Genomic DNA, 24,601 nt, shown 5'->3' on the forward strand with positions numbered 1-24,601 from the left:
GGGTCCACTTGTCTCCTTCCCTCTGCTCCTCCCCCTGCGCTCTCTCTCTCAAATAAATAAATAAATTTAAACAAAATTTTTAAATAATAAAAAGATAAAACCTTGATCCTTCTGAGAGCCCTGAGCCAGCTCTTTGTTGGGGCAGCCTGTGTCACTTCCTTTTCCCTCTACAGAGAAAGAGAATCTCAGGTTTGCCAGGTTAGCCCCTAAGAAACACCTCACCGACACCAGGTTTAGTCAAGCAGGAGTAACTTTTATTAGTCTGATGAGCGGGAAACAGCGCCGAAGTCCCAACTGAGTCCTCCCCTGACTCAGAGCGTCCCAGAGCTTCACACGCACGTGGCACATGGGGTTCTGCTAATACATCCTCCGATCCAACCCGTCTGGTGGGGCTGAGACCCTGTTTTGCTAATCAGCTCCCAGGAAGTGGAGGCTGCTGATCGGCAGACCCACGGATGCAGCACGGTCCTGGCTTAGCCCACGCGGCGCCTCCCCTTACGGCTCAACCAGGCTTCTTCGGCAGACTCTGCCCAGGAGCAAAGGCGCTGGCACGTGCCATTGGCCCTGACGGTGGAGCTCCGTGAGGCTGACCGGTTTCAGCAGACACGTGCTGGCCGAGATAGGTAACCCGTACAGCCTGTGGTCCAGCCTCTGGACTCGCACATGGTTGGTTGGTTAAAACAAAACAAACAAACAAAAAACCACATACATTACCTTGTAGCCACATTTGTTTATAGTAAAACCCTATCAATGGTGTCGCCCAAATCCAGTTGTTCAACACAAGGGGTTGCATTGCTGCAAGGTTAACAAGATGACCGGGGATAGGAGCTAATCACCAATCCCATCAGAGCCCCCAGAGCATTTTTCTGGGGTTTCATTGTCCGTGTTTTCCTGTAAGCCCCCACTATTCATCTCCAAATGACGTTTCTCTCCTGTTCGCTGGGGGAGGAAAAGAAACAGACACAAACAAATAAAAAAACCCTGAGTTGTGTTCTTAGTATACCGTCTTTGAAAGTGGGGATCATGTGTTTAAGAAGCTAAAGCCACAGGGGCAAACTACACCATTCAGGAATGAGGATAAGCACAACGGTTTGGAGATAATGGACAGATGGAGTCAGAGCAGAAATCTCCCAAGCCTTCTGGAATAAACGCATCACTGATCAGTATTAGGTGACTTGCTCCTACCTAAAGATGTAATTAAGGGGGCGCCAGGGTGGCTCAGTCGGTTGAGCTTCAGACTCTTGGCTTCAGCTCAGGTCATGATCCCAGGGTCATGGGATCGAGCTCCCCCCTGAGACAGGGGCTCCGCGCTCAGCTGGGAGTCTGCTTGTCCCTCTCCCTCCCCCTCTGCCCCACCCCCTGCTCGCGTGCGTGCTCTCTCTCTCTCAAAAATAAATAAAATCCTTCAAACATAAAATAAAACAAAGATGTAATTAAGGAACACGTAAACATAGCCACTGTAACATGAACTATGGCGTGAGGTGTTTCTGACAGATGAAAATACAATTTAAAAATTAAGATAAATTCAGGGGCACCTGGGTGGCACAGCGGTTAAGCGTCTGCCTTCAGCTCAGGGCATGATCCCGGCGATCTGGGATCGAGCCCCACATCAGGCTCTTCTGCTATGAGCCTGCTTCTTCCTCTCCCACTCCCCCTGCTTGTGTTCTCTCTCTCAGTGGCTGTCTCTATCTCTGTCAAATAAATAAATAAAATCTTAAAAAAAGAAAAATAAAATAAAATAAAAATTAAGATAAATTCAAAAAAAATTTAAGATAAATTCAAAAGAAGGGAATTCAAATTCTGCCCAAAATTCAGAGCCGGACCTTGGGCAAGCCACATAACAGGAACATGAATAAATGACAACTCATGTCTCAACAAGCACCTACTGTGTGCCAGGCCCTGCTCTAAATCCTTCTCGTGCGCTCTTCTCTCCCGCAGTCCTGGCCACTCCTGCGGGTGGGCACCGGGCTGAGGAAGCTGAGGCTGCCGGAGGCTGCCGGGCTGGTCGAAGGCAGTGACCACACAGAGAGAGAGAGAGACAGAAGTTGTACCGGCCCATCCCATGGTAGAGCGCACACGCTAACCCCATCCTGCCTCTGCCGTGTCACTTCTCTGGCTCTGTTGTCAGTGTGAAAAGGGGATTCAGAGGACGCCTGGCTGGTTCAGTCAGTTAAGTGACCCAACCGACTCTTGGCTGTGGCTCAGGCCATGATCTCAGGGTGTGAGATCGAGCCCCGTGTCAGGCTCCATGCCCAGCCCGGCGCACAGCCTGCCTGAGATTCTCCGTCTCCTGTTGCCCAGCCCCCTAAAATCAATCAATCAATCAATCAATCGATCTCTAAAAAAAAAGGGGGGGGGGGCGGGTGTAGGGGGAGGATTGGGCTTCATTATTCTGAGGGTGGCTTCTGGCTTGAACATTGCATGACCTCCAGTGCCCCAAGTAAGCACCCACGGCTTTGACTCATGGCTTTGACCAGAGCTTTAGTTCCCCTTGAGTCCTTGGTCATAGCTGTCACACTCCCATGGATTGTTCGAGCAACTGGGCGCTCACTGTAACTACACTCTTGTTTCTGCAAGAACATTTTCCAGCGGGATGCAGGATTTGGGGGCATGTTTAGCAGATCCTTCTGACTGAATTGACGTCACTTTGCGGTGAAGTGAGTCCGCCGTCAAGGTGATCGCATGGATCACCCCCCTCCCCCGATCTCCCCCCCCCCAGGATCTCCCCCCCCCACTCAGTTGTGACTTTTCTTTCTGAATGTAAATGAGTTGGAGTTTATCAGTTAGCCTCTCTTGAGTCTGATGAGGGGCTTAAGAGTAGACTAACCCTCCCTGAATAGCGTCACATTTTGCAAACATTATTTTGACTTTTCATTGTCAGCCGAGGGCGGGGCAGGCCCATTGTAGTCATGAAGACACTCGCTTTGTCTCGGGGCTCAGATGGGGCCCCCAACCCTGACTTCAAAACCTGTCTCCTTCCTCGAGGCCAGCAGGTCTCTAAGCGTCGTCTGTGGCCTCCTGCGTGTCCTCCAGACGCTTTCAGGGGGCGCACGAGGTCAACACCACGAAGGTGTCGTCTGTTCTCTGCGTGACGTCTGCAGCGATGTGCGAAAGCAGGGCACCGCCGCACCCCAGAGCCAGCGGAGCCGTGGAAGCGCGTGGCCTCACACGTCCGCTGGGACGGAAAACGAGGCCCCTGAGAGAGCGGGGACAGCGCCTGTTACGCGGTCGCGACCTTCGAAGGCACGTCTGCTGCCGCAAGCCGGAGAACGGCGGTTTCCTCACGGAGAGGCGCGTTGCGTGCGGAGCCCCACAGCCGCGCTTTGCGCGAGCGCCACGGTGACGCGAGACACCGGCGCACGGAGCCCCTGGTGGCTCAGACACGGGCCTGGCAGGCAGGTTCCTGACAGCGCGCGAAGCGAGCCCCTCACTCCAGGAGCCGCTGACTGTGCTGGTTGCCAATGAAAAGATGTGAGCTTTCCAGCAAAAATTAGAATTTTGGACATGTACCTGCTATAGTGAGTTTCCTAATACTTAGAGACTGGTGTGACGAGATCGGATATTTGGCAATATTAATAAATGTAACTTTAAAATACCACATAATGAAATGTGTGGGAGAGGTCAGATTTCCAGCAAGTTCTGCCAGGACAGCATCACAGAGACTTGGATGGCCATGACCCTCACCAGCGCCTCATCATAAGAGGCCTGGGGGGTGGGGGCGGCGGGCGGGGAGTCTTGGGGACTCTTCCCTGGGGGCTCTATCTCAGCCCAAGGAGTGGCCGCTTCTCCTGTCTGCTATTCCCTTAGCGCCCTCTTCGTTTCCTACTGGCCGGTCCCTCATTACTCCAGTCCCTGTTGGAGTTAGTAATTCCTGATACTAAACTTTTCCTGTTTGAATATCTGGGTGGTTTCTCTCTCCTAATCGGATGTAGGCTGATCCAGGAGGCTTTGCAAGCCAGTGCTGAGAACAGAGGCCCCGGAAGAAAAAACCAACCAGTACAGTCATTACTGTGAAGGGAAGGGGATTCCTGCCGGTCCTCCCCCTCTTTGCGAGCGGCAAGAGCTCATGGGGGAAGGAGGGTCTGGGTGGAAGGAGAAAGTCTAGAACAGCTCTTTTAGGTATAAATAAGGAAGTTAAAAGTTAGAACCTGGAGCACCTGGGTGGCACAGCGGTTAAGCGTCTGCCTTCGGCTCAGGGCATGATCCCGGCGTTATGGGATCGAGCCCCACATCGGGCTTCTCCGCTGGGAGCCTGCTTCTTCCTCTCCCACTCCCCCTGCTTGTGTTCCCTCTCTCGCTGGCTGTCTCTCTCTCTGTCAAATAAATAAATAAAATCTTTAAAAAAAAAAAGTTAAAACCAAAAAGTACCTACATTTTGAGAGTACATAGTTCTCTCACCTGGGAAGGGTTTTTGTGATGTCATCCCTTCAGAAAAGTGAAAAAGGGTTGGGAATGAATGTTCCAACGAATCCAGGTTTGGACGTAGCTAAAAAAAAAAAAAAAAAAAACTTAGCAGGTAAGAAGTTACCACCACCGCGCCCCTGATGAGGACAGCAAAGAAGAGATCAATCGTATCAGGGACGTGAATGGAGTTGGAGAGCCTGCAGTTTTCACAAGAAGGGAAAAAAGATCCAGTGGGATATTGCACTGATTGAGTAAGGGTCACAGTCTTTGTATACAGAGTTGAATGTCTTAAGAGCTAAAGCGGTTTAGAATTTAACGGTGACCATGGTCATGGCAGCGTCATTTACAACAGCCAAGATGTAGAAACCTAAATGTCCACCCATACATGAATGGATAAAGAGTGTGGTACCCCAAACAGCAGGGTATTATCAGCCTGAAAAAAGGCAATCCTGTCATCTGCAACCACACGGATCAACCAAAGGGCCCGATGCTAAGTGAATAAGCCAGGCATAAGGGACAAATACTACATGATTCCACTTTTATCAAAACTTAGGAGGGTAGGTCTCGTGTTAAGCCTTGTTAACATGCATATACACACAAAAAACAAGCACAGGAACAAAACAAGGTGCAAGGAAACTTTTGGAGGTGATGCTTTATTAGTTTGATCGTGGTGACAGTTTCGTGAATGTATCCGTATGTTCAAACTCATCAAATGGAACACACGTAATATGTGCAGTTTTTCTTTTAAAATAATTTTAAAAATCTAAACAAAAATCATAAAAACAGACACTCAATTAAAAAACAAAAAAGAATGTAATGGTGCACAGACAACCTGAAGATAGACCGAAGCAAGTCTCGGGGGCAGAAAGGTCATGAGCCGGAAGTTTCCTGCTCCCAACAACACAGGCGGCAGTGGGGGGAGGGTGTGGAGAGCGCCCTACTGATTATGGTCAGGCCAGGACACGGCAGCTTTAGGGACAGCCACTGAAACACCTTGGGGAAAAACACTACTCTGAAATTACACTAGACGCTCTCCTCTAGCTGTGTGGTCTTTGGCGAGTGACTCAATATGACGTTGAGAGAAGTTAGATGCGTCACCACTTGAGTCCTGTAATATTCAGAGCTGGCGTCTGAGTACTTGCTGTTTCCGCATCTAGAACAGGACCACCAACCCAGGGCAAGTGAGGCAAAGACTTCGTCTCTGGCATGTACTTTTTGCCCAGCACCTTCCCTCATCTCCCCTCTTCTGTCTCACTCCTGGAATAAACTGTATAGTTTATAGTGTTTCCATGTGGGACAATGATCTGATTTCAAGCAAGAATAAATACAGCTACAGGGGCACCTGGGTGACTCAGTGGGTTAAGCGTCTGCCTTCGGCTCAGGTCATGATCTCAGGGTCCTGGGATCGAGCCCCACATCGGGCTCCCTGCTCGTGGGGAGTCTACTTCTCCCTTGGCCTCTCTGCTCCCCCTGCTTGTGTTCTCGCTCTCACTAAGAAATAATCTTAAAAAAAAAATAAATGAATAAATACAGCTACATTTTACATAATGATCCAGTACACACACAGCTATATATAAATTCTGGGGTTTAAGATTTTATTTATTTGAGAGAGAGAGAGAGCTTGCACACACAAGCGGGGGGGAGGGGTAGAGGGGGAGGGAGAAGCGGACTCCCCACTGAGCAGGGAGCCCCAAGCGGCTTGATCCCAGGCCCCTGGGATCATGACCTGAGCCGAAGGCCACGCCTAAACTGACTGAGCCACCCAGACGCCCCTGTAAATTGTTTTATAAAGAAAACTGAAATTTACTGGATAGTGTTTTCCTATCGTAATGCATCTTTCAAAGAGGTCACGACCCCTCACTTGACATCATGACCCTTCTAGGAGGCTGCTATCTGTCGTTTGAAAAACACCACTACGGAGGGAAAAGGAAACCGAGAAATTGATTATAATCTGAGGAAAACACCCTGAGGTCAACACTTCTCTTTGATCTAGTCAATGTTTACTAATTATCTTTTTCAACTGAAGTATAATCGACATACAACATTAGTTTCAGGTGCACAGTATGACTCGGTATTTGTATACACCCGTTGCAAAACAAAACCCACGATAAACCTAGGTTAACATCTACCACCATACACAGTTACAGAAAACTTTTTGTGATGAGACCTGTTAAGATCTACTCTCCTAGCAACTTTCAAATATGGAATACAGTATTATTAACTAGAGTCACCACGCTGTACGTTATGTGCCTGTGACTTATTTTATAACTGGAAGCTAGTACCTTTTACCCCCATTGCCCATTTGGCCTCACCCCCTACCACTGGCAACTACCAATCTGTTCTCTGTATCTGAGTTCCTTTTGGGGTGGGGGGTTTAGATTGCATATATAAGTGAGATCATACAGTATCTGTCTTTCCCTGTCTGACTTATTTCACTGAACATACTACCCTCGAGGTCCATCCTTGTTGTCGCAAATGGCAAGATTTCATTCCTTCTTATGGTTGAATAAAAAGTACAGATATATAAATATACCACATTTTCTGTATCCGTTCGTCCATCAATGGACACTTGTTTCCGTAGCTTGCCTATCGTAAATAACCCTGCAACGAACATAGGGCTGCATACTGTTTTCCCAAGTGGCTGCACAGTGGATTCCCTTTCTGCCACATGCTCACCAACACTCCTGATTTCCTGTCTTTTTGATAATATCCATTCTAACAGGTGCGAGGTGATATCTCGTTGTGGTTTTGATTTGCATTTCCCGGATGATGAATGACGTTGAGCATTTGTTCATATGCCTATTGGCGCTTACTAGGTCACCTTCATTTGTTTTTCAGGCCCTGGAAAGAAAGCACGCTATGCAAGAACCCCAGTGCCAACCTCCCATCATTCACACTGATCTCACACTTTCTGGAGGATTACTTCTCATTACAAATCAATAAATCGACACTTGATACACATCAATGTTGTGCAGGTTAAAAGTAGACTGCATCACCGGCCCAACAGCTCCTAGATCTGAGTCTCACTGGACTGAACTTTGCAACACCAGACTCTTCAGTCAAAGCACGGCCTCCTGTTCCAGAACCTCTGTATCTCTCACGTTATTGTGAAACAAGACAGCGATTTGCAATAGTCCACTAAACATGATGACTCAGCATGGAAGTTTAGTTCAATATGACTTTATTTAAAAATCTGCAAAGCTGAAGGAGGAACCTGGTCTTTTGTTAAAAGGAAGCAATTTTCACAGTATAGATTTAGCCACTTTAGCTTTGTGTTGAATAATAACAGAAACCGAAGTTTCTGTTTGGTCCTCACTCCAGCGCACTCAGCCAGGTGCTTGGGATCTTGTAGCAAGATAACACATTCCCTGGTCTGAACTCACAGCAAACCCTCTCACCTAGGTGGAACACCAGTTCGTCCCAGGCAAACACACGAGGTCTTATTTTCACTGCTCTACACAGGGCTCTGAAAATCCTCAATTTTAAAGTTGAGAAAAATGTGAAAGGATTCCTTAACTCATCGCCTGCAACAAACCCAGCTACTTTTTAATTCTTGACAGTTACAAGTATAAAATACTTGCATTTTATAAGATGTTCCATATTTAATGGAACAACTTGAATGTTAAAAAATTAGGTCAAGTAACATGCTTTCATGTTTTAAAACGTTACTTAATAAAACCTACTGAGACAAGATATGCAGCATTTTCTTGTACTTGGTGTTATAAACTCCTACTGACGATGGCTACTTGATGGTCAAAAAATAAATTAAAAAAGAGAAGAAACCATACATACTGATATATAACAATGCCTGCAGGGAATGTCATGTTTTAAATTTTGTTACTGAATTTAAGCCTTGGAAGAAGAAAAAAAAAAGATCTACAAAAAGCAACACCCATGTTATTTTAAATGATGAGGTAGATTTTTTTTCCTATGCAGTAAAGTGAACAAAAAATGCATACAACTTTCGAATCTTTTTTTTTTTTTTTAAAGTTCAGGTTATAGCCACTCTCACAAACAAGACATTTATAAACTATGAGGTGGAGAGGTCATCCTCAAGCAGGCTCTGTACTTGGTATGGTACTCGGAGATTCAACAATCAATCTTGGATCAATTAACTCTCTCCAAAAAACAGTGATCTGAGGAAAAACACAAAATATTTGGTTTAGAGGCTTCATTTTGAGATCATACACGTTTCAATCGGTTTAAAAACTTCAGTCAAGTAAATTTCCATTTGTGCAGAATGGCTGAAGACCTGGAATGATCTGAGTCCCAGTAAGCTGAGTTCAATTAGGGTAGAAGAACTGTTTACCTAGAATGCAGCTACACTTTACACTAAACACATTTCACCTTTCCTTCATTTCGAGTGGGGCTACGGGTGGGACGGGCCGGGGTGTGAGGCAGCCGGTTACCCAGGGTCAAGAGGACTTGCCCAACAGGACACTGTGGCTCAGCGGCCCACAGACTCTTCACAGGCAGCTGTGGCCCTTAAGGGTTATCAGTGGACTCCTTACGCTCCATTGCACAGCTCTATCCTGCGCTGCGTAAAACTAGGTGGTTCACGGTTTACCAAGAGCGAACAAATGCGAACTCAGCCACGTGGACGAATCAAGAGGGCCATCTAGGGCCAGAGAATGGTAATGACAAGCTCTGCTTCAAGCCCCTATTTAGTAAGGCATAGAGAGGAAAGCTTCCAAGGTTTAATTTTCCAATGTAGTTTCCAAGAATACATTTCAACAAAAAAGTGAAGAGGCATACATTGCAAATAAAGAAGTACAGGAGACTTGGCCAAATCTGCTGATCCTACCACAGACCCTAAAAATGTGTTTTGGAATAAATCTCTAAGAGTGTCATCTATCCTAAAGACAAAGCAAAACATAGTCTGGTTAGGGTTTCTACAAGTTTACATTTCTAAAATGTGAGCTTGCAATGCTAAAAGTTACAGAATAATATCCATAACATTTCAAATATAAGCACCGTAAGAGGCAGCATTTAAATATAAATTCTATTTAGTTTAATGCTAGCATAGCCTAATGAGCCAGGCATTGCCAGCAACTCTGGAAGTCTGGCTGCCTAAAAGCCCTAAACCAGATATTTCCTAAAATGGCAATTTAAGGATTTAAACAGAAGTCAAAAGACAGAATCATCATTTTATGTCATTCTTCAAAACCATCTATGCTGTTCTAAGTCAGAATCATGGTAGTATTTGGGAGATAGTAATGACTGCAAGGAGACATGATGATGATTTCCGGGGGGGCTGTTAATGTTCTGCTTCTTGACCTAGGTGCTGGTGACATGGGTATATTCATTTACAACAATCCTTCAAGCTATATACTATATATACTTTTCTCAAAAGTTTTTTAAATACGCTACCGTTCTCTACTGAAACGCTTACATAACTATGCTTATGCAGCTCTCTAGTCTTCAATAAGACTTTGTTCTTTGTGCACTTGTCATGTAGGCTCTTTGAGATCCAAGATGGCACCCTAACTTGGCACTGGGCACCGAAACTGCCACCCTGTAGGCAGGCCAGGGATCCTAGGGCCTAGATCTTTTATGACTTTAATATAGGCAGTTCAGGAAGCTGCGATGTCACCTTCCAGACCACCAGTAGCCAGTCGAGAGAACGGACGACCAAGCAATCCCAAGAAGAGAAGCACGCCTACCCTCTTCTCCTGCGTCACAGCGTACTCCACTACCTCAGTTCCATTTTCGTTGTGATAAACCAAATCAAATTTCCCAGGTTCTTTCATGGCTGAAACCAGACGGTAGGAAGGAGAGACAATAAGTCATTTCCCAGTAGTGAAAATGTTCCTCTACAGGGAATTTATATCATTAGAAAAACAACCACAAACAAATTGTCCGCTGATGTGGAGGCTGGGACGCACATGAAAGTATGGAGTGCTCAGTGACAGGAGACCCTTAGAAAACCCTGTAACAGCAGACAGGAGCTTCGTGGCCATTTATCAGAAGCAATCTTTCCTTCATCAAAAAAAGAAATGAGCTTGATACACTGTTATTAGTACTCTCAGAAAAGAATATGTGTAACCATTAGATAATCCAAAAGATAACTGATATGTTCCAGGTGGGAAAGGTAAACTGAATTCTGCAAAATTTGTCTATCTTGCTCTGTCGTCAGAAATTAAACATACTTACTACTTGGTAATACAGCAGTCCTCGCTTTGTACGGTAGTGCGGGGTCATAAAAATGACCACGCAGGCTGAAATTATGTACAACAATCTGAATAATCAGTGGGGAAAATTATGATGGTCTCATGACATTTTTAAAAATTGTCAAAACATTAAAACCTCTACTGTATTGGGAGATGAAAAAGAGCAAAACTAATATTTATGTAGTACACTGTAATCTAAACCACCAGAAAGACAGAATTAGTGTTCTATTTCTTTGTTAAGAAACTTATCCAGGCACCAGTCAGTACAGCATGCGACTCTAGATCTTGGGGTCATGAGTTCGAGCCCTGCTTTGGGTGTAGAGATGACTTAAAAATAAAAGTCTTAAAAAAAAAAGAAAAGAACATGCTATTATCAAGGTGGTCTGAACAGTGCTTGCCTTCCTGTCGCATAACGACACAGAGTGAGAACCCTTTCTACACTTGGCAGAAGCAGCAGACCCCTTCTAAGTGTGCATCAGCTCTCAGTAGTTCATCCTTTGAGCTCTTATCATCATGAAATAGCTCTTAGAGCTTCTTCGCTTCTTTTCTGCAACTCTCTGATGTCTTTGCTGATGTCACTTTGGGGACCTCTTCATCCCTTTTGTCACCACCACCCTTCCTCATTTATGTCAAGAAGTTCACAGGGACTGTAGTGCCAACATGCCTACAGCCAGCTGTTTCTTCTGACCCCACTTCACTTGAACCCCACCTGGATGTCACCTCCAGAATCATCACTTTGTTTCTTTGTTGTACTTTCAGCTTTGTTGACCAATTCCCTACCTCAACATCCATTGCTGTAAAATGCCAGTGCCATGTGGGTTTATCCCAGGGAGACAAGGAGGCAGCACAACCATACGTACTGCAGTGTGTCTGGGGACAGGGTAACAGATGCACGGGGACCAATCACCAGGAGCCAGAAGACACGAAGTGACGTGACTGGTCACTGCTCATGATGGCCACCTGTTATTGACGCAGTGGTCTGTGGACCGAAAAGCTAGCAGAACTTGATGCAGTACTCACAGCTAACAGCAGACCGAATATCGCTGGGAACTGGTGTTACTTAACCAAACCATGGTAACTAAAGTTCCTATATATATATCAGAACCATGCAAAGCGAGGACTACCTGTATTTCTATTAGTGAACACATAAAGCCACTTCTAGAAGCTCCAGAGAAGACCAGTTCTAATTGGATGTTCTCACTGCCAATCACCGGACAAGCAGTGCTCAGGCTGCGTCCATGGAGTCTGACCATGGACAAACGCCTCTGACCGCCATTCCTAGGAAGGGGGACTTCTTCAAATAAAACCTAATCAGAAGAAAGCTGGAAAACCAATTTAAGTTATAGCTAATCATTTATTAAGATTTTAATTGCCTTACGGTCTGCTCTCTGGCCAGGAACCCCTACAACGCAACCCAAGTGAAGCCACATATACAGCAAAAGCTCTCTTAGTCTCAGACTTTAGAACCGATGATGGGTGAGGTGAATCAGGGATAAAGCAGGGAAGCATCTGAAACGACGTGTGCGAGTGTGCATGCACATAAACTTCAGACATTTTATTTTGACTTAACACACAAAAGTATGCTCATTTACCAATTCTTTTGAAATAGAGTAGGTCTTAGGAGCCTGCTGACTAGAGTTATCTTTCTTTTATAAACCCTATACTTAATATTTGTCTGCAATTTCTACAATTTCCAGTTCTGAGTTTTTTTAAAGGGATGCAAGAATGCAAATACTAGCAAGGCAGTCTGAGCTCAGAATCTTCCTAGATTTTTACCAGATTCCCCCAATCTCTTTTGGCACATCCACCCCACACGTAATTCAATAAATTTCTTAGTTACGCTCTTGGGTCAGCATTCAATTTGGGTTTCATAGAAATAATTATTTTTGCAATCAGTGCTCATCAGTTTACATAATTTTTATGAAATTACATAATTATAGGAGTAAGAACAGCTTGCCTAACAGTTTTGGAAACAAATCCAAAAACCCTTAGCAGACACACACCTCCACTAGGGGGAGCACTGGTCCCCAGGGCTGCTCTGTGCGGACAAGGGGTAGTGGAGAGTTAGTCACTGAGGCGAAGGCAGAGAGCAGCTCCTGGGTATAAAAGCTATTTAGAAACCAACGTTGATATGAAGAGCCTAAATTTTCAAATTCTTTTCTAGAAGACTCACCTGGTAAGGATGAAAGAATTTCTATATCTACTTGCTGGGTCTCTGGATTGTGGCTTAGTATTTTTCCTTCCTTTCAAAAATAAAAGTCCAAGTCAAAAACCAATATGTGAAACATTGAGAATATACTAAAACCACCAAATTATACACTTCGAAATGGTTAAAATGGTGAATTTTACGTTATATAAATTTTATCTCAATATTAAAACTTTTTCTTTAGGGGATGCCTGAGTGGCTCAGTCAGTTAAGCGTCTGCCTTCGGCTCAGGTCACGATCCCAGGGTCCTGGGGTGGCGCCCCACACTGGGCTGCCTCTTCAGCAGGGAGTCTGCTTCTCCTTCTCCCTCTGCCCCTCCTCACTCCCCACTTATGCTCTCTCTCTCTCAAATAAATAAATAAAATCTTAAAAGAAAAAATTTTAAATAAATCAACCTGTAGGAGAAATAAAACTCCCAAGGCAGTATTTTCCCTGGTTTAAATCATCCCAGAGGCAAGCACCACACAACTAGGGCCAGCCCCTATAGCCCAAAGCCTACTAAATATTCAAACTAGCCAATCCTAAACTGTTTCCCCCATCCTGGCTTGCCTATCCCAAGGAAAGCCCAATAAAGGCCCTGGCACAGGCTTTCTCCTCACTCCTGTTTCCGCCACCAAATGACGTCTAGGCGCTTTCCCCCGGCGGCCTGCATGACATGGCATTCCCCGCTCTCTCGGGAAATGTAAGCAATAAATTCTTCTTTCATTGCACTGACTTCTGTAGTGTCACCCAGTCACCTGCAGCGATTATAATCCTGCAGGTAGGTATGTACACGTGACACAGGGTCAAGGGCGGAGGAGACTACATTCTTTGAAGACAGATTTGACTTCTGAAGACAAGCTTCGGGAATAAAGCCAGTGATCAAGCTAGATAACAGCACTTGAGGTCAAAGCAGAAATTGGGACTGATTTTCACTCTGCAAATGGTTTTGAAAATAATATCCAGAAAGTTCTAAAAATACCGGGAAAGTAAGCAAGTAGCTTTCCAAGGTAATAACTATGGTGACCAACATCGATTTAATATGCATTTTTAAAAATCAGTATCATCTAGACTCATACTTCGTAGAGGCAGTAGTATGTATTAATTCCATATTTAGCTATCTCCCCATATATGACAGAAGTAAAGTCCTTACCTACCGTAAGGTGACAAAACATCCCGGTTTGCCCAAGACAGGTCTATTTACATTTCCTTCCAGGATAGTTAATATAATATTAATCCTTTTCACTCACAAGTATCCTGTTGTTTTTTTTTTAAGATTTTATTTATTTATTTGACAGAGAGACAGCCAGCAAGAGAGGGAACACAAGCAGGGGGAGTGGGAGAGGAAGAAGCAGGCTCCCACAGAGGAGCCTGATGTGGGGCTCGATCCCAGGACCCTGGGATCACGCCCTGAGCCGAAGGCAGACGCTTAATGACTGAGCCACCCGGGCGCCCCATATCCTGCTTTAGATGATAACTTATGTGTCACCTATATTAAGGGGCTAAGATGAAAAACATGATAAAACACCAATTACCCAGAACTGACCTACCAAACCCCTTCATGAACTGATTCTTCTTCTAGTCTGCTTTTGAAGAAAGGTTCTTACCAGGATTTTAAAAGTCTTCCAAGGTTTAAAAAAAAAAAGTCTCCCAAGGTATCAACTCAGATTAAATCGAATCTCCTTGTACTTTCTCTGTATTACTATGTTAACATTACCACTTAATATTTTTTAAATGGACTTCTATTCCATATATTACATCAAAATAAGAAATTTACGCATTTTAACAAAATTTTGAATGGGTGAAAAAGGGAAGGAAATATGTAATTCTGTAATCTCACTAGAGTTAAGCTCTTACTGAACTATGATAAAGCTCACGCCAATGTGAAGTCCCACACAGATGTGTCGTGAATAAGTTCCAAGGATAATATTTGTGAATTACCTGTGGTTAACGGATAATGCAAAAGGGGCCATGTTAGACCATAAGAATCTGCAGTAATTCACAATTATATAAAAGAGATTCCTATGATGAAAATAATCAAATTTTCTGGCTGAGAGCTATTTATTATTTCCTTTAGGATCCCGGGGGAGTGGCATTCAAATAAGTTTGTGAATGTCTAAGCTGGTTAGAAAAAAATGACTTAAAAAAATTAAAACTCATCATTGTCCTACAACATTCATCCCCAAGCGCAAGGAAAACAACACTGGGGGCTCCACAGTGATACTATTAAAAAGTTTACATTTTAATAATGCTCCCGTTTTCTAGTTTACAACATTATTTACTCCAAAAAATCAAAATAATCCATATTAGCAGTACGAAATATGACTTTGGCTTCTTTAATATACCAACAGTTATTTTTAAATAAAAAGCCTTACCTTGTAGTCAGAGACATCAGGAGAATAATCGGACGTTAGTTCCAAAAGCTACAAAAGAAGAGCCCACAAATAAACTCTTCGGTTTCTCCCCTCTGCCGCCCGAGAAAATGTGCCGGGTGGGGGAACCCACCCCGCCACCCTGGGGGCCCTACTGCGAACCTGCGGCAAAACAGAGGGTCCAGCGGGAAAGGTTTCTTTGGTTTGGGGGAGGATGTTGGGAGGGTTGGTGATCCGTAGAGCCTTTTTTTATTGAGCACTTATTATGTTCCAGACACCAGGCTAAGCCATGTTTATTCACTCACTAAACAATAAGTAGGCACCTCCTACATGCTAGGCCCAAGAACAGGACAGACACGATCTGGAAAGGGTCTATGGACATAAACATATATAATCCTGAGCTGCTAATGGGTAAGTTTATTTGGAAGGAGGATAATCTTTCCTGTGGTAATTGCTGTGCTTGTAAAATATACCTTGAACGCAATCTTTTCTCCAACCTGCGGAGCAGCCGCTAACAGCGGTAACAAGCTGTAGTCCTTCTTCTGTGTCTCTACTGGGTTCTGAAAAACAGCATCGGTCATGGGGCTCTTACTGGCGGGAAAGAGCGCACCCGTGACATCCACTCCGGACACAGCCCGTGGGAGAAGGGGAAGAGGTAGGCTCAGGAGAAAGAATACTTGCCTGGATGATAGTAGATGAATTTGTGACCATTTCATTTAATTGCTGGTGCTTCTGATACTCAGCGTTTCTATTTAACACAAAGGAAACGGCCTGCCCTCGGCCTCGGCCTCTTCCCCGCATCCCCCGACCCCTCGCCCCCTTCCAAGAAAGAAGGTCCTCTCCTCTCCCCCAGCCTCTTCCCAAACTGGCGAGGAGAGTCACGTTGGGAGGAGCAGCAGGAGGGGCGGGCCTGGCACCGTCGGCATCGGAAGGCTTCCAGGTGGCAGCACCGGGAGTCTGAGAGCAGGGCCCCGGGCCCGGACAGCCCCGGCCTGCAAAGAGGCCTACTGGCTTTAGGAAGCCTGCGGTGCGCTCCGGGGCGCTCTTGGACACCGTGCACTGGTCATCGGACTCTGAGCTAGAGTCCGAACTCGAAGACGATGCTCTGCTTGTCTTGCCCTTGACAGCGGCGGAGTGAAAGCCAGTTTTGGCGGCCACTTTGGTGGCGGCTGTGTTTTTGGTAGGAGGGCCTTCCTTTGACGACTCCATTGATACTTTCTCTGAGGAATTTCTGACCTCCAAGACGACGTGGCTGAGGCCGTCGCTGGTCGATTCATGATAAGACTCGGACTCGGAGGAGGAAATGGGACTATCTTTTGTACGAATGCCCACGCCCCCTTTCCTTTTGGCTTTGACAAGGCTGTTCCTAGCAGCCGAGCCTTTCGGAGGACCACAGTTCGGGGTGGCCCAGTCCTTCAATGTCTGGGCTTTGGAAGACCTGGAGTTCTTTGTCTGTTTTTTATATTCACATTTCTCCTTTCTCTTTGGCGATTTTCTTTTCGTTTCTTCGTCATCACCATCCACTACACTACACGTGGCTTTGTTTTTCCTCTTGCTTTTTTTCCTCACACTCAGAACCGTGACAACTTCTGGTTCTAGATCCAAGGTCTTCTCATCATTATTGTTCTCTTGCCTCTTCCAATGCTTCTTTGAGTTTTTGTAATCTAGTTCAGTTTCTTCATCCTCTTCCAACCTAAATGCCCTCTTCTTTGCTTTTCTAGGTAATAAATGGCTATCCTCACCATTCTTGGCTGTCACGGTATTCTCCGCAGCTGCTCTCTCTTCTAGCTTAACTCTATCAAAACAACGAGAGAAAGCCGCCGTGAGGAACTCGTAAGCGCGTCTCCAGGACACAGTTATATACTGAGATGACTGCACACTGTCCCTAATGCCAGGCAATGAAAAAATGTCAAATCACTTAAGGATAAAAGACTCTTTTTGACAAAATGGCCTATACGGTATCACTTATGGTCAACTTTCAAATGACTGGTTTTATTTATTGAGTATCTACTGCATCCCAAATATTTTCTAGACCTTTCCTCTAATCTAAATGGCACCATGAAGGAGGTAGCCTTCATTTTAAAACAGATCACAAAATGACAGTTCACACACGTAACTGACCCAAGAGCCACAGCTAATAAGCAGCAGAAATGGGATTCAAACGACAGTTTGTCTAACTTCAAAGTTCACGATCTTTCCACTCTATTACGTTGCCTGTCCCAAACGGTGATAATGCAGAGCATCCATTTTTGTTTTTAAATGTGGGCTGCTTTTTCTTAAAATCAGATTTTACTTTTATTCTGTTGAAATGTAGGAAAAAATTTTCTAACAATTCTTTTCTCTGGGATAGTGACAAGCCATCATAAAATTCCATGATATTCTGTGATCCTCAGTTTTATGTGTCAACTTGACTGGGCCATGGGTGCCCAGAGATTTGGTTAAACACTATTCTGGGTTTGTCTGTGAGGGTGTTTCTAGATGAGATTAACATCGGAATTGGTAGACTAGGTCAAACAGATTGCCTGCCCCATTGTGAGTGGGCCTCACCCAATCCACTGAAGGCCTGAACGGAATTCCTTCTCTCTGCCCAACTGTCTGACCTGAGACTTTAGCCTTCTCCCGCCTTCAGACTCAGACTAGGACTGGAACTTACACTATCAACTCCCCTGGATCTCAAGCCTTCGGACTTGGATCATCAGTTCTCCTAGGTCTCCAGCTTGCCAGCTGTGGATCTTGGGACCTCTCAGCCTTCATAATCTCATGAACCAATTCCTTATAAGAAGTTCATATCTATCTATCTATCTATCTATCTATCTATCTATCTATCATCTATCATCTATCTATCTATTATCTCCTATTGTTTCTATTTCTAACTACCTACCTACCTACCTACCTACCTATCTATCATCTCCTACTGTTTCTGTTTCTCTGGAGAACCCTAACACACACTCCATCCAAAATTACTTTCATAGTAAAGAAACTCTGTTGTTCCATGAACTGGCAACAGCTAATTCTAGTACGTATGGTCCAGTGATGGAAAGCTAAGAGTGTCCCCAATGTCACGTACATAGTGGGTGCTTCAAATTGCCTGCTAAAAACAGACATTATACTTTTAATACATTTGTATCAAGCTATACAGTTCATCAAGTTTTTTTAGTGACCACAGAAAGATTAGATAATCATATTTGAAAATAAAGTATAATTGGGGAATAAGAAGACACAAGCATTTAAAACAATTTTTTTATGGGACAGTAATCCTGTGACTTAGCACAATGTGGTAGCTGAAAAAAACACCCACAGATACTCTTCAGAATACACAAAAACACAAACACATACAAATCAAAGTAAAATCAAAGCTACTGATACCAGGATAAAGAGAGAAATAAAAGTGTGAAACATCAGGGATTTAATTTATAAAAGCCTCTACTGCCAGGATGGACCTCAGCATCCAGCAGCAAAGAAGCAATTCTCAAATGGGCAAAACCTAGGCTGGCATCCTGTGAATCTAAGAACTACTGAGGAGCTTGCAGAGTGTTGGGACTGTCCCTTGACATTCTTGATCAATTTGTTTTACCTGTAGCAATGTTACGATTCATGCTTCAGTCCTGAGGCAACCAGTGAGGACCAAATTTCCCATCGAACTTTGGAAGTGGTTGCAAGACTCTCAGTTCAGTCATCGTGGTTTACTAACCCACCGGAACACAGCACCCGCTGCCTTTCGGAGGAGCCTGTGTGACCACCACACGTTCAAGAGCAGCCCTTGGCATCCCCTCACCTATTCTGAAGGCATCGGATCTGTGGATATGGGCAAAAAGGTGCGACCCGTGATGGCTACAGCCTCGCTCACTATCTGCTGTATTCCAGAGGAGAGTCACTTCCGTTTGGAACACAGTAAAAACTGCCGTCAGAGAGTACGAAATGGTTCATCAGGGTCTGTTGAGCTACCGTTCCTTTAAGAATGTACACTTGCCCTAGGAATGTCCTTCATTTCTCTACTTGGATCACAGACAACAAATGTAGCTGTCCTTGTACGAAGAGAAGTGAATTACCTATGAAATTAGCAATAAAAGAGATTTAATTCCAAGAAATTTTTAGAACAGACCTTCACTGTTCATGCAAACTCTTTGTAGGCCAGGCTGGGTGGTATCAAATTACGAGGCACTCCCTTTATTAATTAATTAATTTATTTTAAGATTTATTTATTTATTTGAGAGACAGAGAGCACGTGCCTGAGCAACTGGGGGGAGGGGCAGAGGGAGAGAGACGTCAAGCAGACTCCCCACTGAGCACCGAGCCCAACTGCGCGCTCAGTCTCAGGACCATGAAATAACGACCTAAGCAGAAACCAAGAGTCCGATGCTCAACCAACTGAGTCACCCAGGTGCCCCAAAATGCAAGGCACTCCCTTTAAATGTGCAACTTCACTTCTAGGATTCTATCATACAGAAATACAGCCACACCCAGCTGCACAGCCTGAGACCCCAAACCCACTGCCTGCCAAGGCCAAAGTGAGTGGATTCAAATCCTTCCTCTGTCACTTTAAGTAAAATTTTTAAATATTACCTCACCTTTCTCATTTGCAAAAATGGGGACAGTGACAATTATTGTAATACTCAGATGAGCTATCATCTATGTTTAGAGCAGTGCCAGGCTCCAAGCAAGTACTATCCAAATATTAACTCTAATTTTTATTAATACAATAATTGTTTGTTTTTTTTAAAGATTTTATTTATTTATTCAACAGAGATAGAGACAGCCAGCGAGAGAGGGAACACAAGCAGGGGGAGTGGGAGAGGAAGAAGCGGGCTCATAGCGGAGGAGCCTGACGTGGGGCTCAATCCCATAACATGGGATCACACCCTGAGCCGAAGGCAGACGCTTAACCGCTATGCCACCCAGGCGCCCCTATTAATACAATAATTGTTAGTCTTCTGAGGGCAGGACATGGAGGGTTTTTAATGAATTTGTCCCACCAAATGGAGGTGAAATTCAACAAAGAGAATGAAAACATAGAGCTGCACCCCCTTTGGGTCCCCTCAGTTCCCTGTAGCTTCCCTCCTGCCTGGCTACTGCATTATCACATTCAGAGAGGTAAAGGTCCTTGACCAAGGGAACACAGCTAATGAGTCATGATTCAAACCTAGCGTTCTGACTCCAGACCTTGAACTCTTTATCACTCCGCTCTCTTACCTTTCACACGACACTGAACAAAAGTAACTCATATATTGTTGGCATAAATACAGACCTGTACAACTTTTCTGGAGGCCAAGTTGACATTACTTATTACAAAGTTTAAAATCTGACCCAAAAGTACCTCTTCTAGGAATGTATCCTGTTGAACCACTGCCCAAGTACACAAGGACGTACAAAAATGTTCACTACAGCAGTATGTACCAGTGAAAAGCAGAAAACCATCATAGCCTGGGGGGGGGGGCATGCTGGCTGGTTCAGTCGATTGAGTGTGCGACTCTTGATCTGGGGTTGTAAGTTTGAGCCCCACGCTGGATGTAGAGATTAGTTAAAAATAAAATCTTTAAAGAAAAAAAAAACCCGAAAACAAAAAAACTGCCATGGTCTAAATGTTTGTGTCCCTGCAAAATTCATGTGTTGAAACCCTAACCACCAAGGTGATGGAATTAGGAGGTGGGAACTTTGGAAGGTGCTTAGGTCATGAGGGTGGAACCCTGATGAACTAGATTAGTGCTCCTATAAAAGAGACCCTTACAGCTCTCCCTAGTCCCTTCCATAGCGAGGGCACAGTGAGAAGGTGCCATCTATGAACCAGAAAGCTAGCCTCACCAGACACTGAATCTGCTAGCACCTTGATCTTGGACTCCCCAGCTTCTAGAACTGTGAGAAATAAATTCCTGTTGTTTATAAGCTACCCAGTTTATGGTATTTTTATATTGCAGCACAAATGAACTAAGATAACAACCTAAAACACCCATTAGTAAGAGGTTGGTTTAAGAAATGGACATGGTCATGTAAAAAAATACTACATGGCATTTAAAAAGAATGACGCAGGGCACCTGGGTGGCTCAGTTGGTTAAGCGTCTGCCTTTGGCTTGGGTCATGATCCCGGGGTCCTGCGTCATCTCCCTCTCCCTCTGCCCTTCCCCCCGCTTGTTCCCTCCCTCTCTCTCTTGCAAAAATAAAAAATAAGAATGATGTACACTACATACTATATACACTCAAATAAAAGATACCCATGATACGTTAGGTAAAAAAGTGAGGTGCAGGGGGCGCCTGGGTGGCAGAGCAGTTAAGCGTCTGCCTTTGGCTCAGGGTGTGATCCCAGCGATCTGGGATCGAGCCCCACATCAGGCTCTTCCGCTATGAGCCTGCTTCTTCCTCTCCCACTCCCCCTGCTTGTGTTCCCTCTCTCGCTGGCTGTCTCTATCTCTGTCGAATAAATAAATAAAATCTTAAAAAAAAAAAAAGTGAGGTGCAGGACAATATGTTTATTAGGATGACATGTGTATTTAAAAACGATATATGTTTGCATGTGTATGGAAAAAATCTGGGAAGATAGACCCCAAACCTAACTGAGGACACTTCTTGAGAGTAGGCTGTGGGAAGAATACGTAAGAAGAGAAATAAGGGACTTTTTACCTTGAACTATCTTGAAGTATAACTTTTTTTCATCTGTCAGAGCAGAAAAAGTCAGATTCTGGGGGCTTGAGAGAACGAGGAAATGGCCATGGGGAAATGGCCTCTCAAGCCTCCCACCACCTGGCTCCGCCTCTCAGTACTCCCAGCAATCCCTACAGAATCCTTCTGTAGTCAGACTTATCTCTTCAGGGAGTCAGGCTAGCTCTTGAATCTACAACTCTCCTGGGCCATCTAGCATTTCCATTTCCAACATGTCCATCAAGGAACTGCAAAATTCCCTGACCATTTGTGTTCCACGATGATCTCTCCCTTCTCAGTCATCTTCTGCACTTAGCAGCACAACCTAGTATAATTATCCGGGCTGACTGCCTGCATCACACAAGAAGGTAATATACAGAAACAAGAAACTAGTTATTTTGTCCACTCCAACAATACTAGGAACCTTTAAGAAAAGACACTATGTTTTCTTCTGTAGCTCTGAAGAAAGGTGAATCTGTTGGAAGACAGAATGATTGAAAACAGGCAACCACAAAAATACACAAAATTTTTCCACATTCAGTTTTTTCCTAAGGTCTGCCCCACTTACCACCAAAGCCAGCTGCAGAGGTATTTCTTACCACACACAATTACGCCTCTGAAGTGTTCTGGGAGAAATTCTGCCTGCCCTTGTGCTGTATTTACTTCCTATAACAGCTTTCATGGTTTGCTTTTGACATTAACTTCACTATAAGGAGTATAATTCCCAGATGATTCATTAATTGAGGTGTAACTGCAGTTAGTGAGCAGGAAGTTATTAATTTATTAGGCAGGGGATAGTTCAGAAAGTAAACTTAATAGGAGGGGAGGCAGTCCTTGCAATTGAATTGTAGTATTGAAGTAGTCCCTGAATTACAAAAATAATGGAGAGCCATTACAGTGAAAGAAAAAGGAAAAAGAACTCTTTTTTGAAATTTGGACGATTTCAAATTGTCTTTAGAAACAGCTAAACATTAACAAATCACAGCATTCCTGATTTTAAGAGAGAGACACACACACAAAGATGTAGGTATTGTTCCAAACTGAATTCCCTGACGTTCTGAAGAAATCTCACGGATCTGACATTATGTTCTAAGGAAAAGAATATTTAACAAAGAACAGGCAGAGGAAGTAGCCTGGTTCATAACTCTAGAATTTTTTCATTGTAGCTGAAGCTTTAAAAAGAAACCCTGAGTAAATTAGTCTAAAAGTCCAAACCGATATGATCATGTCTTACCATTTTATTGAGACAACTCAACCACACATGGGCAATTCATACCACAATGGCTTCTTGATACTCATCTCGGTATCATTTTTTTTTTAATTTTCAAAAGCTTACTTAAAACTATTTTATTTTCCAATTCACGACCCAAAAGGTCCCGAACACCTATTTAAAAGAACCGCAAAACACCCACGTATGACAAGAATGACACCGTAAGTCTCAAAAGAACTCGCAGGAGCACTAAAGTAGGACGAACGGCACGCTTTGAAGGAAACACGACTGTTCCTCTTTGTCTGGGTCCCCGGCACCTGACCCTGAGAGCCGCGAGGCTCTGACGTGCATCAGGCCCACGTTAACACTGTCTCAGTGAGTGCCCGCTAAATCAGGGCTGAAAGAAACAGAGGCCCGGCCCACGCACAAGATCAGGGTCTTTCCAAGTTTGGTCCACCAATCACCTGGCTCAGAAGCACTCGGGGAAGGATGCTCCTTACCCGGCGGCTTCCTGAGCCCCAAACCTACCTAGACCAATCAGCGTCTCCCGGGTTCACGAACCTGCAGCTTGACAGCCCCACCCCACGCCCACCCCAACTCCCCACCCCATACCCACGCGCGGCCTCCAGGGGCCCGAGGCGCCCCGGGCGTGCGCAGGCGCGTCCCCGGCCCGCCGCCCACCCCGCCACCTCCAACCCCGCGCAGCGCGCACCTGAGGCAGTCGTTGTCTCGTACCAGGCGCGCGCTCTCGGCTGGGGGCAAGAGCCCCCCCTCCAAGTAGAGGCCCAGGAGGGCCCCAGAACTGAAGCCGAAGCGCTGGCGGATGAGACTAATGAGATCCGTGACCACTCGGCATCTGTTCAAGTCGACAAGGAGCCAGAAGGCCGTGCAGTGCGGGGTAGCTGGCGGCGGGTAATCAAATTGAAGCCGTAGCCTAACCGTCTCGGAGGCCGCCATCTTGCCCGATGCTCAACGGAAGCCGAGAGACACCACAGGGCTACCGAGAGGCGTGCTCGGCGGCCCGCCCCCTGGGACCTTTTAACGTATGCCCCCTATAGGCTCCAAGTGGCTACTACAGGCTCCGTGACCGGCAAGAACGCCCAGCCGGGTTGATTCGATTCAATTCTGTTCAACACTGGGCTAGGGAAGAGTCTAAATGAATTCCTTTCCCGCTGAGCTCTGCGGAGGGTCCGAATTTAGGCAGCTCTCTGGATAAACAAGCACTTCTCAGTAGTTGTCCTCTAAGATATTTGCTTTATACGGAAAAGAATTTCAAAAACCAGTAACTCCCAATACATTTAAATGACAAAATTTTTCATTGTAAGGAGTTGGAAAAGAAGCAATTCCTAGCTTATTGTAAATATTGACGTTTTAAAATAAAACCATTAATCACAGTGGAATTTAGAGACCCATGCAATATAATACCTACCACCATCCATATTTTAAAATATAAAAATAAGCCCTCTTACTAGCCACTAGGTAAGTAAATCAAAAATTGTACATCATTTAAATTTCCATTCTCTCACATTGTATATTAATTCCTTTAGTTTTTATGACAAAGATATGAATTATAAACTATTAGTATTCCCATGTTGAAGTTTTTTTTTTAAGTTCAGAGAGATTAAGCTAC

General features: G+C 44.7%; 1 protein-coding gene across 4 annotated transcripts; it reads right to left on the bottom strand.

Annotated features, from left to right (window-relative positions):
* Positions 1–249: 249 nt before the first annotated feature.
* COIL (coilin) lies at positions 250–23,962 on the bottom strand. 4 transcript variants are annotated; one of them, XM_045773345.2, is made up of 7 exons: positions 23,684–23,962; positions 15,813–16,926; positions 15,605–15,691; positions 15,135–15,182; positions 12,748–12,817; positions 4,399–4,486; positions 250–939 (listed from the first exon to the last, which is right to left on the bottom strand). In XM_045773345.2, the coding sequence occupies exons 1-6, from the start codon at positions 23,926–23,928 to the stop codon at positions 4,428–4,430; spliced, it is 1,623 nt and encodes a 540-aa protein (XP_045629301.2). In that variant the 5' UTR covers positions 23,929–23,962; the 3' UTR covers positions 250–939; positions 4,399–4,427. The 4 variants fall into 4 exon arrangements, with proteins under 4 accessions (XP_045629301.2, XP_087710648.1, XP_045629300.2 ...); XM_087854522.1 differs by having other exon boundaries at positions 252–651; XM_045773344.2 differs by lacking the exons at positions 250–939; positions 4,399–4,486 and adding exons at positions 7,565–8,540; positions 10,068–10,156 and having other exon boundaries at positions 23,684–23,961.
* Between the last annotated feature and the right edge of the window lie 639 nt (positions 23,963–24,601).

Source organism: Ursus americanus, chromosome 23 (genome assembly GCF_024610735.1).
Source record: "Ursus americanus isolate L20-20 chromosome 23, mUrsAme1.1.p, whole genome shotgun sequence".
Classification (NCBI taxonomy): Eukaryota; Metazoa; Chordata; class Mammalia; order Carnivora; family Ursidae; genus Ursus; species Ursus americanus.

Coding starts and splice junctions, on each gene's coding strand:
- COIL (XM_045773344.2), bottom strand. CDS start 23,928: ATGGCGGCCTCCGAGACGGTTAGGCTACGGCTTCAATTTGATTACCCG. Junction 15,692..15,812: donor ATTCATCTACTATCATCCAG/GCAAGTATTCTT, acceptor GCTGTTTTTCAG/AACCCAGTAGAGACACAGAA. Junction 10,157..12,747: donor AATTCTTTCATCCTTACCAG/GTGAGTCTTCTA, acceptor GTCTGGTTTCAG/CCATGAAAGAACCTGGGAAA.